General features: G+C 38.7%; 1 protein-coding gene across 1 annotated transcript in view; it reads right to left on the bottom strand.

The window, feature by feature from the left end:
• The window catches only part of LOC144353376 (kynurenine/alpha-aminoadipate aminotransferase, mitochondrial-like), a 120,855-nt gene that overhangs the window by 3,328 nt on the left and 102,359 nt on the right, over positions 1 to 15,168 (bottom strand). The window contains exons 7-10 of the mRNA XM_085498122.1: positions 12,000 to 12,082; positions 11,163 to 11,259; positions 10,954 to 11,080; positions 181 to 389 (exon numbers count right to left, since the gene is read on the bottom strand). Coding sequence (XP_085354248.1) covers positions 181 to 389; positions 10,954 to 11,080; positions 11,163 to 11,259; positions 12,000 to 12,082 — 516 coding nt within the window. The remainder of the gene's footprint in view (positions 1 to 180; positions 390 to 10,953; positions 11,081 to 11,162; positions 11,260 to 11,999; positions 12,083 to 15,168) is intronic.

A 15,168-nucleotide genomic window follows, 5' to 3' on the forward strand; every position in this document is an offset into this window, starting at 1 on the left:
TTACTTCATGTCTGGCCACCATTTTTTTTTTTAGCAAGCTCTAAAATATGTGGAAATATGTCCATTTATCAAGTTTATACCTGGCAATTGCGAAAGAGTAAATAGTGAAACAGTTGTCCTGATCAGTTATGTTTAGTAACATGTTTTGATAATGAAAATAGTTATCTGTGTTGACAATACCTCGTCCATCTGTTCAGGTGTAGACAGTGAATATGCAGCTCTTATATACGATGATTTGCCATTAGGATCTGATAAGAAGTCTTTGCCAGGTACAAACAAGACCTCTTTAGCTATTGCCTTTTCCATTATCAGTTTGTATGTGTCTTTGATACAAAGTAACTTAATCCATAAAAACATCCCACCTGACGGCACGTTCCATTCAGCTAAACCTAAAATTAAAGTACTGTTATTTGATCACATGTAATACCATTTTGTCTTTTGGCTCCAAATTTAGAATTCACTTCCAGAAATATTGAAGAATATAAGAAAAGTGAGGAAGTCTGGTGGTGGAAAGGTTAAGCTATGAAAAACCTGAGCTGAGTGAGACTGTGTGTATGTGTATTTTCGAAATTACAACGAACCACATAATTGCGTGAAATTAGTTTGGAACGGTCGGTCTGTTTGATTGATTGTGCGTTTGTCCTGCCAGACACCTGGTGCCGTCGATTGCTTATTGGCCGGTATAACTGTAACAACAAACTGGCTATATTTTAAAAACAATCAGTGACGAAAAGGCGGAGGTTAACGAGACAAACCATTTTACTCAAAGTGGTAACTGTGATCTCATTTGTTCCGAATAAACCCGGAATGTGACAGGGATTGTTCGTATAAAAACAAGATTTGAATGGTAACGGTTCGACAATTGTTGTGAAAAGCATTTGTGTGTGTGTGTGTGAAATAGTCCAGGCAATTTTGTTTGAAACAAAACAAGCAGCCTGTCGGCTGAGATAGCTCTGCTGTTAGCAATGCACATGGCAATTAAAGAACAGAAGATATCATTAGAAAATGAACAAATCTGAGAGAGGTCCACATGTAGTACCTATATGTATAAAATATCAAAGCAATTGGACTTGCGGTTTTCAACAAGAAGTCGAAAATATCACTTTTTACCAAAAATTACAAAAATATTCATCAAAAATAGAGAATTAAAGATATCATGAAATGAACAAATCTGAGAGAGGTCCACATGTAGTACCTATATATGTAATATCAAAGCAATTGGACTTGCGGTTTTCAACAAGAAGTCAAAAATATCACTTTTTACCAAAAATGACAAAAATATTCACCAAAATTAGAGAATTAAAGATATCATTACAAAATGAACAAATCTGAGAGAGGTCCACATGTAGTACCTATATATGTAATATCAAAGCAATTGAACTTGCGGTTTTTAACAAGAAGTTGAAAATATCACTTTTTACTAAAAATGACAAAAATATTCACCAAAATTAGAGAATTGAAGATATCATCATGAAATGAACAAATCTGAGAGAGGTCTACCCAAGGCACATATACACCAAGTATCAAAGCATTCAGGCTTGTAGTTTTCAAGAAGAAGTCGAAAAAGTCAAACATTGACACGGACGACGACAGACAATCACTCATATGATAAGCTCCGCTCGACAAAGTCGACAGCGGAGCTAATAAAAAGGTGTTTAGAGCGAGCACCTTTGTCTTTAATCAGCTTCGAAAATTTTCCGTATTCTATATACTCTGCCGTTGAGCAAATTACACCAGCTGACACTAGATCATTCTTCAGTGCAACAGGATATCTGTTCGTTTAGCTCAAGTACTGTACAAAACGGTACTTTTTAGGGCCACCACATTCTCCAGAAAGATATACCGTGTTTTAACGAGTGAAACAGTTTGATCTAGCTGTGGGTCCATTGCTCTTTTTGTGTCTGCTATTAGTCTTTGAGGTGATTTTTTAGTTGGTGTCATCAAATTTGTTATTTTCAGACTAGGATTTTTATCGACACAGAAGAGCTATGCCCCCTATAAACTAGCCTAACACAAATGTGCGTCCCCAACACAACATTTACCGTCACCTATTTATATTATGTGCAGTGGATGGTTGGACGTTATGTTTCCTACAATGTATTTTTTTGTCATAAATGTCTACTCAACTAACCAAAACATAATCGTTTACAAAGCCTGTCGCCGACACTGGGACAGATTTTGATCTAACTAATTTCATGCAATTGTGATGTTTGTTGTATTATTCATAACCTCTAAAAAAATCAGTTGAAATTAAAGCAACTATCACAAACTAGCAGAATTGCCACACAGTTTACACATAGGTGTTTGTGTAGAATAGAACACCGATGTATACAAGGTGTGCGCATATAACTCGGATTGATACAACACTCAGGCATTAATCACTAGTGTCTTCTGATGTCAACCTCAAAGCAAATGTCATGCGATTATACATATTTGGTAAAAACACATTTTTTTTTTACAGATTAGAAGTGCGCACATAGAACTACCACTGTGAAATTCATAGCAAATTTGTTTTGATCTTGACAGTACAAAAAATTGTTATATTGCGGTGCCCCATAATGCACCAATCACTACACTGTCTACCTCATAATATACCAATCACTACACTGTCCACCTCATAATATACCAATCACTACACTGTCCACCTCATAATGCACCAATCACTACACTGTCCACCTCATAATATACCAATCACTACACTGTCTACCTCATAATATACCAATCACTACACTGTCCACCTCATAATATACCAATCACTACACTGTCTACCTCATAATATACCAATCACTACACTGTCTACCTCATAATATACCAATCACTACACTGTCTACCTCATAATATACCAATCACTACACTGTCCACCTCATAATGCACCAATCACTACACTGTCTACCTCATAATATACCAATCACTACACTGTTCACCTCATAATACACCAATCACTACACTGTTCACCTCATAATACACCAATCACTACACTGTTCACCTCATAATACACGAATCACTACACTGTTCATCTCATAATACACCAATCACTACACTGTTCACCTCATAATACACCAATCACTACACTGTTCACCTCATAATATACCAATCACTACACTGTTCACCTCATAATACACCAATCACTACACTGTTCACCTCATAATACACCAATCACTACACTGTTCACCTCATAATACACCAATCACTACACTGTTCACCTCATAATATACCAATCACTACACTGTCCACCTCATAATACACCAATCACTACACTGTCCACCTCATAATACACCAATCACTACACTGTTCACCTCTTAATACACCAATCACTACACTGTTCACCTCATTATACACCAATCACTACACTGTTCACCTCTTAATACACCAATCACTACACTGTTCACCTCATTATACACCAATCACTACACTGTCCACCTCATAATACACCAATCACTACACTGTTCACCTCTTAATACACCAATCACTACACTGTTCAGCTCATAATACACCAATCACTACACTGTTCACCTCATAATACACCAATCACTACACTGTTCACCTCATAATACACCAATCACTACACTGTTCACCTCATAATACACGAATCACTACACTGTTCATCTCATAATACACCAATCACTACACTGTTCACCTCATAATACACCAATCACTACACTGTTCACCTCATAATACACCAATCACTACACTGTTCACCTCATAATACACCAATCACTACACTGTCCACCTCATAATATACCAATCACTACACTGTTCACCTCATAATACACCAATCACTACACTGTTCACCTCATAATACACCAATCACTACACTGTTCACCTCATAATATACCAATCACTACACTGTCCACCTCATAATATACCAATCACTACACTGTCCACCTCATAATATACCAATCACTACACTGTCCACCTCATTATACACCAATCACTACACTGTCCACCTCATTATACACCAATCACTACACTGTCCACCTCATTATACACCAATCACTACACTGTCCACCTCATTATACACCAATCACTACACTGTCCACCTCATAATACACCAATCACTACACTGTCCACCTCATAATATACCAATCACTACACTGTCCACCTCATAATATACCAATCACTACACTGTCTACCTCATAATATACCAATCACTACACTGTCCACCTCATAATACACCAATCACTACACTGTTCACCTCATAATATACCAATCACTACACTGTCCACCTCATAATACACCAATCACTACACTGTCCACCTCATTATACACCAATCACTACACTGTTCACCTCATAATATACCAATCACTACACTGTCCACCTCATTATACACCAATCACTACACTGTCCACCTCATTATACACCAATCACTACACTGTTCACCTCATAATACACCAATCACTACACTGTTCACCTCTTAATACACCAATCACTACACTGTCCACCTCATAATACACCAATCACTACACTGTCCACCTCATGATATACCAATCAAAACACTGTCCACCTCATGATATACCAATCAAAACACTGTTCAGCTCATAATACACCAATCACTACACTGTCCACCTCATAATACACCAATCACTACACTGTCCACCTCATTATACACCAATCACTACACTGTCCACCTCATTATACACCAATCACTACACTGTTCAGCTCATAATACACCAATCACTACACTGTTCACCTCATAATACACCAATCACTACACTGTCCACCTCATAATACACCAATCACTACACTGTCCACCTCATAATACACCAATCACTACACTGTCCACCTCATAATATACCAATCACTACACTGTCCACCTCATAATATACCAATCACTACACTGTCCACCTCATAATACACCAATCACTACACTGTCCACCTCATAATACACCAATCACTACACTGTCCACCTCATAATATACCAATCACTACACTGTCCACCTCATAATACACCAATCACTACACTGTCCACCTCATAATACACCAATCACTACACTGTCCACCTCATAATATACCAATCACTACACTGTTCACCTCATAATATACCAATCACTACACTGTCCACCTCATAATACACCAATCACTACACTGTCCACCTCATAATACACCAATCACTACACTGTCCACCTCATAATATACCAATCACTACACTGTCCACCTCATAATATACCAATCACTACACTGTCCACCTCATAATACACCAATCACTACACTGTCCACCTCATAATACACCAATCACTACACTGTCCACCTCATAATACACCAATCACTACACTGTCCACCTCATAATATACCAATCACTACACTGTCCACCTCATAATACACCAATCACTACACTGTCCACCTCATAATACACCAATCACTACACTGTTCACCTCATAATACACCAATCACTACACTGTCCACCTCATAATACACCAATCACTACACTGTCCACCTCATAATACACCAATCACTACACTGTCCACCTCATAATATACCAATCACTACACTGTCCACCTCATAATACACCAATCACTACACTGTCCACCTCATAATACACCAATCACTACACTGTTCACCTCATAATACACCAATCACTACACTGTCCACCTCATAATATACCAATCACTACACTGTCCACCTCATAATACACCAATCACTACACTGTTCACCTCATTATACACCAATCACTACACTGTTCACCTCATAATATACCAATCACTACACTGTCCACCTCATAATATACCAATCACTACACTGTCCACCTCATAATACACCAATCACTACACTGTCCACCTCATAATATACCAATCACTACACTGTCCACCTCATAATACACCAATCACTACACTGTCCACCTCATAATATACCAATCACTACACTGTCCACCTCATAATATACCAATCACTACACTGTCCACCTCATAATACACCAATCACTACACTGTCCACCTCACAATACACCAATCACTACACTGTCCACCTCATAATATACCAATCACTACACTGTCCACCTCATAATACACCAATCACTACACTGTCCACCTCATAATACACCAATCACTACACTGTCCACCTCATGATATACCAATCAAAACACTGTCCACCTCATGATATACCAATCAAAACACTGTTCAGCTCATAATACACCAATCACTACACTGTCCACCTCATAATACACCAATCACTACACTGTTCACCTCATAATACACAAATCACTACACTGTTCACCTCTTAATACACCAATCACTACACTGTTCACCTCATAATACATGAATCACTACACTGTTCACCTCATAATACACGAATCACTACACTGTTCACCTCATAATACACCAATCACTACACTGTTCACCTCATAATACACCAATCACTACACTGTCCACCTCATGATATACCGAGCACTACACTGTCCACCTCATAATACACCAATCACTACACTGTCCACCTCATAATACACCAATCACTACACTGTCCACCTCATAATATACCAATCACTACACTGTCCACCTCATAATACACCAATCACTACACTGTCCACCTCATAATACACCAATCACTACACTGTCCACCTCATAATACACCAATCACTACACTGTTCACCTCATAATATACCAATCACTACACTGTCCACCTCATAATATACCAATCACTACACTGTCCACCTCATAATACACCAATCACTACACTGTCCACCTCATAATACACCAATCACTACACTGTTCACCTCATAATACACCAATCACTACACTGTCCACCTCATAATACACCAATCACCACACTGTCCACCTCATAATACACCAATCACTACACTGTTTACCTCATAATACACCAATCACTACACTGTTCACCTCATAATACACCAATCACTACACTGTTCACCTCATAATACACCAATCACTACACTGTCCACCTCATAATACACTAATCACTACACTGTGGACCTCATAATAAATCAATCACTGAACTGTTCACCTAATAATAAACCAATCACTACACTGTCCACCTCATGATATACCGAGCACTACACTGTCCACCTCATGATATACCGAGCACTACATTGTCCACCTCATAATACACCAATCACTGAACTGTTCACCTCATAATACACCAATCACTACACTGTCCACCTCATGATATACCAATCACTACACTGTTCAGCTCATAATACACCAATCACTACACTGTTCACCTCATAATACACCAATCACTACACTGTCCACCTCATAATACACCAATCACTACACTGTCCACCTCATTATACACCAATCACTACACTGTCCACCTCATAATACACCAATCACTACACTGTCCACCTCATGATATACCAATCACTACACTGTCCACCTCATTATACACCAATCACTACACTGTCCACCTCATAATACACCAATCACTACACTGTTCACCTCATAATACACCAATCACTACACTGTCCACCTCATAATATACCAATCACTACACTGTCCACCTCATTATACACCAATCACTACACTGTCCACCTCATTATACACCAATCACTACACTGTCCACCTCATAATACACCAATCACTACACTGTTCACCTCATAATACACCAATCACTACACTGTCCACCTCATGATATACCAATCACTACACTGTCCACCTCATTATACACCAATCACTACACTGTCCACCTCATAATACACCAATCACTACACTGTCCACCTCATAATATACCAATCACTACACTGTCTACCTCATTATACACCAATCACTACACTGTCCACCTCATAATACACCAATCACTACACTGTCCACCTCATTATACACCAATCACTACACTGTCCACCTCATAATATACCAATCACTACACTGTCTACCTCATTATACACCAATCACTACACTGTCCACCTCATAATATACCAATCACTACACTGTCCACCTCATTATACACCAATCACTACACTGTCCACCTCATAATACACCAATCACTACACTGTTCACCTCACAATACACCAATCACTACACTGTTCACCTCATTATACACCAATCACTACACTGTCCACCTCATAATATACCAATCACTACACTGTTCACCTCACAATACACCAATCACTACACTGTTCACCTCATTATACACCAATCACTACACTGTTCACCTCATTATACACCAATCACTACACTGTCCACCTCATAATACACCAATCACTACACTGTTCACCTCACAATACACCAATCACTACACTGTTCACCTCATTATACACCAATCACTACACTGTTCACCTCATAATACACCAATCACTACACTGTTCACCTCATTATACACCAATCACTACACTGTCCACCTCATAATACACCAATCACTACACTGTCCACCTCATAATACACCAATCACTACACTGTCCACCTCATAATACACCAATCACTACACTGTCCACCTCATAATATACCAATCACTACACTGTCCACCTCATAATATACCAATCACTACACTGTTCACCTCACAATACACCAATCACTACACTGTCCACCTCATAATATACCAATCACTACACTGTCCACCTCATAATATACCAATCACTACACTGTCCACCTCATAATACACCAATCACTACACTGTCCACCTCATAATACACCAATCACTACACTGTTCACCCCATAATACACCAATCACTACACTGTTCAGCTCATAATATACCAATCACTACACTGTTCACCTCATAATACACCAATCACTACACTGTCCACCTCATAATACACCAATCACTACACTGTTCACCTCACAATACACCAATCACTACACTGTCCACCTCATAATATACCAATCACTACACTGTCCACCTCATGATATACCAATCACTACACTGTCCACCTCATAATACACCAATCACTACACTGTTCAGCTCATAATACACCAATCACTACACTGTCCACCTCATTATACACCAATCACTACACTGTCCACCTCATAATATACCAATCACTACACTGTTCACCTCATAATATACCAATCACTACACTGTCCACCTCATTATACACCAATCACTACACTGTCCACCTCATAATATACCAATCACTACACTGTCCACCTCATTATACACCAATCACTACACTGTCCACCTCATAATACACCAATCACTACACTGTTCACCTCACAATACACCAATCACTACACTGTTCACCTCATTATACACCAATCACTACACTGTCCACCTCATAATATACCAATCACTACACTGTTCACCTCACAATACACCAATCACTACACTGTTCACCTCATTATACACCAATCACTACACTGTTCACCTCATTATACACCAATCACTACACTGTCCACCTCATAATACACCAATCACTACACTGTTCACCTCATAATATACCAATCACTACACTGTCCACCTCATAATACACCAATCACTACACTGTTCACCTCATTATACACCAATCACTACACTGTTCACCTCATAATACACCAATCACTACACTGTTCACCTCATTATACACCAATCACTACACTGTTCACCTCATTATACACCAATCACTACACTGTTCACCTCATAATACACCAATCACTACACTGTCCACCTCATAATACACCAATCACTACACTGTCCACCTCATAATATACCAATCACTACACTGTTCACCTCACAATACACCAATCACTACACTGTCCACCTCATAATACACCAATCACTACACTGTCCACCTCATAATATACCAATCACTACACTGTCCACCTCATAATATACCAATCACTACACTGTCCACCTCATAATATACCAATCACTACACTGTTCACCTCATAATACACCAATCACTACACTGTTCACCTCTTAATACACCAATCACTACACTGTCCACCTCATAATACACCAATCACTACACTGTCCACCTCATAATATACCAATCACTACACTGTCCACCTCATAATATACCAATCACTACACTGTTCACCTCATAATACACCAATCACTACACTGTCCACCTCATAATATACCAATCACTACACTGTCCACCTCATAATACACCAATCACTACACTGTTCACCTCATAATACACCAATCACTACACTGTCCACCTCATAATATACCAATCACTACACTGTTCACCTCATAATACACCAATCACTACACTGTTCACCTCATAATACACCAATCACTACACTGTTCACCTCACAATACACCAATCACTACACTGTCCACCTCATAATACACCAATCACTACACTGTCCACCTCATAATATACCAATCACTACACTGTCCACCTCATAATACACCAATCACTACACTGTCCACCTCATAATATACCAATCACTACACTGTCCACCTCATAATATACCAATCACTACACTGTTCACCTCATAATATACCAATCACTACACTGTCCACCTCATAATATACCAATCACTACACTGTCCACCTCATAATATACCAATCACTACACTGTTCACCTCATAATACACCAATCACTACACTGTCCACCTCATAATACACCAATCACTACACTGTTCACCTCACAATACACCAATCACTACACTGTCCACCTCATAATACACCAATCACTACACTGTCCACCTCATAATATACCAATCACTACACTGTCCACCTCATAATACACCAATCACTACACTGTTCACCTCATAATACACCAATCACTACACTGTCCACCTCATAATATACCAATCACTACACTGTTCACCTCATTATACACCAATCACTACACTGTCCACCTCATAATACACCAATCACTACACTGTTCACCTCATAATATACCAATCACTACACTGTCCACCTCATAATACACCAATCACTACACTGTTCACCTCATAATGCACCAATCACTACACTGTTCACCTCATAATACACCAATCACTACACTGTCCACCTCATAATATACCAATCACTACACTGTCCACCTCATTATACACCAATCACTACACTGTTCACCTCATAATACACCAATCAGTACACTGTTCACCTCATAATACACCAATCATAGACAAACCTACCTGTTAACCATTTTTCTGTCACTTCTAACAACATATCTCTCCTCTTTAGATAAAAATCTGCTACTTCTACAGTGTGTTTTTGAAATCCTTCCAGTCCCCAATGATCTAACACTTTGTAAACTAAAATCTAAAAATACAGACATGATTACATACTAAATTACATAGTGAAGTCAATTATATGTAATGTGCAGTAACAAAGCCATATTTACCTGGGCCACTGAACTTGTGTGTAAAATAGATGCTTGCATGTGAAGCTGTATTCTGTTTAATAATGGTTGGGGTCCAGTAACAAAGCCGACACGTAGTCTAGGAAAAAATAGTATTAAAATTAACAAGTAAGAGAGAACACAAAATATAAAGTGTATCAAGGCATGTTCATGAAAAGATAGTTGACAGTTCAACCAGGCACACATTATTGTTTTTGGGGATGAAACTGGCTGCTCGTTAGTCAAAGGTCATCAAAATGTAAAACAATGACATGAATATGTTTTATCATGGCTATGTATCTAATTTGAACAAAATCAGGTATGTCAGAGCGATGGTGGGGACACAAGAAAAATAAAAACAACATGGCCACCATCAGCCATTTTCAATCTCAACTCATGACAAAAGTGGCATGCATCAATTACCCACTATGTGTGATATTTGAATAAAATAAACAGTTTTTTTTTTGGGGGGGGGGTTGCAATAATAATGGCCAATTGAAACAAAACAAACAATAATATAATATAATATTTTACATGCCTTTACTTTTCTCTCAAATTCTATATGGATTAGAATGGGGTAAATGCGGATTAGAATGGGGTAAATGCGGATTAGAATGGGGTAAATGCGGTTTAGAATGGGGTAAATGCAGATTAGAATGGGGTAAATGCGGATTAGAATGGGGTAAATGCGGTTGACTGAAGTGTGTCTTGACTATTTTTATGCAGAGAACACTTATTCAAGATGACACTTACTACATTTCTAGTATCTATCATTTGACCAATAAAATCCTTGGTCTTTAGATACACATTAGCATATTTCATGATGGTGATCTAACTTACCCAGAGGACAGAATCTTAGAAAAGGAATCATATCTGAGCACTCTACCATCAACATCTATGGATAAAAAACTTGGCAATCTTGGCTTAAAAAACAAGTAAATTTGTTATGAATGGTTTGCAAGACAACACAGTGGTATCCTCCCAACACTATGATCTACCCCTCCTCCCTACAACATATTATCTCCCCCTTCCAACACTATGCAGTCCCCTGCTCCCTAAACAGTGTCTTTCTCCTCTAAACACCATGGCATCCCTCTCCTCTAAACACCATGGCATTCCTCTCCTCTAAACACCATGGCATTCCTCTCCTCTAAACACCGTGGCATCCCCATCTTCTCAACACCATGACACCAAATCCCGCCCAACACCATGTCATCCCCCTCCTCTAAAAACCATGTCACCCCATCCCTCCCAACACCATGTCTTCCCCCTCCTCTAAACACTGTGGCACCCCATCATTCCTAACACCTTGGCATCCCTCTCCTCTAAACACTGTGGCATCCCCATCTTCTCAACACCATGACACCCAATCCCGCCTAACACCATGTCATCCCCTCCTCTAAAAATCATGTCACCCCATCCCTCCCAACACCATGTCTTCCCCCTCCTCTAAACACTGTGGCACCCCATCATTCCTAACACCTTGGCATCCCTCTCCTCTAAACACTGTGGCATCCCCATCTTCTCAACACCATGACACCCAATCCCGCCCAACACCATGTCTTCCCCCTCCTCTAAAAATCATGTCACCCCATCCCTCCCAACACCATGTCTTCCCCCTCCTCTAAACACCATGGCATTCCTCTCCTCTAAACACCATGGCATTCCTCTCCTCTAAACACCGTGGCATCCCCCTCCTCTAAACACAATGACACCCTATCCATCCCAATACAATGGCATCCATCTCCTCTCAACCCTGTGACATTCCCACCTCTCAACACCACCCTCCTTTAAATGCTTTGGCACCCCAACCTCTCAACACTATGGCATCCCTCTCCACAACCATTGTGATGTGTTGTGTTTGATATGTTCCAATATGACCATTGTGATGTGTTGTGTTTGATATGTTCCAATGTGACCATTGTGATGTGTTGTGTTTGATATGTTTCAATGTGACCATTGTGATGTGTTGTGTTTGATATGTTCCAATATGACCATTGTGATGTGTTGTTTGATATGTTCCAATGTGACTATTGTGATGTGTTGTGCTTGATATGTTTCAATGTGACCATTGTGATGTGTTGTGTTTGATATGTTCCAATATGACCATTGTGATGTGTTGTGTTTGATATGTTCTAATGTGACCATTGTGATGTGTTGTGTTTGATATGTTCCAATGTGACCATTGTGATGTGTTGTGTTTGATATGTTCCAATGTGACCATTGTGATGTGTTGTTTTTGATATGTTCCAATGTGACCATTGTGATGTGTTGTTTTTGATATGTTCCAATATGACCATTGTGATGTGTTGTGTTTGATATGTTCTAATGTGACCATTGTGATGTGTTGTGTTTGATATGTTCCAATGTGACCATTGTGATGTGTTGTTTTTGATATGTTCCAATGTGACCATTGTGATGTGTTCCAATGTGACCATTGTGATGTGTTGTGTTTGATATATTCCAATGTGACCATTGTGATGTGTTGTGTTTGATATGTTCCAATGTGACCATTGTGATGTGTTGTTTTTGATATGTTCCAATGTGACCATTGTGATGTGTTGTTTTTGATATATTCCAATGTGACCATTGTGATGTGTTGTGTTTGATATGTTCCAATGTGACCATTGTGATGTGTTGTTTTTGATATATTCCAATGTGACCATTGTGATGTGTTGTGTTTGATATGTTCCAATGTGACCATTGTGATGTGTTGTGTTTGATATGTTCCAATGTGACCATTGTGATGTGTTGTGTTTGATATGTTCCAATATGACCATTGTGATGTGTTGTGTTTGATATGTTCCAATGTGACCATTGTGATGTGTTGTTTTTGATATGTTCCAATGTGACCATTGTGATGTGTTGTGTTTGATATGTTCCAATGTGACCATTGTGATGTGTTGTGTTTGATATATTCCAATGTGACCATTGTGATGTGTTGTGTTTGATATGTTCCAATGTGACCATTGTGATGTGTTGTTTTTGATATATTCCAATGTGACCATTGTGATGTGTTGTGTTTGATATGTTCCAATGTGACCATTGTGATGTGTTGTGTTTGATATGTTCCAATGTGACCATTGTGATGTGTTGTGTTTGATATGTGACCATTGTGATGTGTTGTGTTTGATATATTCCAATGTGACCATTGTGATGTGTTGTGTTTGATATGTGACCATTGTGATGTGTTGTGTTTGATATGTTCCAATGTGACCATTGTGATGTGTTGTGTTTGATATGTGACCATTGTGATGTGTTGTGTTTGATATGTGACCATTGTGATGTGTTGTGTTTGATATATTCCAATGTGACCATTGTGATGTGTTGTGTTTGATATATTCCAATGTGACCATTGTGATGTGTTGTGTTTGATATGTTCCAATGTGACCATTGTGATGTGTTGTGTTTGATATGTTCCAATGTGACCATTGTGATGTGTTGTGTTTGATATGTTCCAATGTGACCAATTGTGATGTGTTGTGTTTGATATGTTCCAATGTGACTATTGTGATGTGTTGTGCTTGATATGTTCTAATGTGACCATTGTGATGTGTTGTGTTTGATATGTTCCAATGTGACCATTGTGATGTGTTGTGTTTGATATGTTCCAATGTGACCATTGTGATGTGTTGTGTTTGATATGTTCCAATGTGACCATTGTGATGTGTTGTGTTTGATATATTCCAATATGACCATTGTGATGTGTTGTGTTTGATATGTTCCAATGTGACCATTGTGATGTGTTGTGTTTGATATGTTCCAATGTGACCATTGTGATGTGTTGTGTTTGATATGTTCCAATGTGACTATTGTGATGTGTTGTGCTTGATATGTTCTAATGTGACCATTGTGATGTGTTGTGTTTGATATGTTCCAATGTGACCATTGTGATGTGTTGTGTTTGATATGTTCCAATGTGACCATTGTGATGTGTTGTGTTTGATATGTTCCAATGTGACCATTGTGATGTGTTGTGTTTGATATGTTCCAATGTGACTATTGTGAT

The sequence above is a fragment of the Saccoglossus kowalevskii genome, chromosome 4, assembly GCF_978046115.1.
Source record: "Saccoglossus kowalevskii chromosome 4, keSacKowa6.1, whole genome shotgun sequence".
NCBI lineage: Eukaryota > Metazoa > Hemichordata > Enteropneusta > Harrimaniidae > Saccoglossus > Saccoglossus kowalevskii.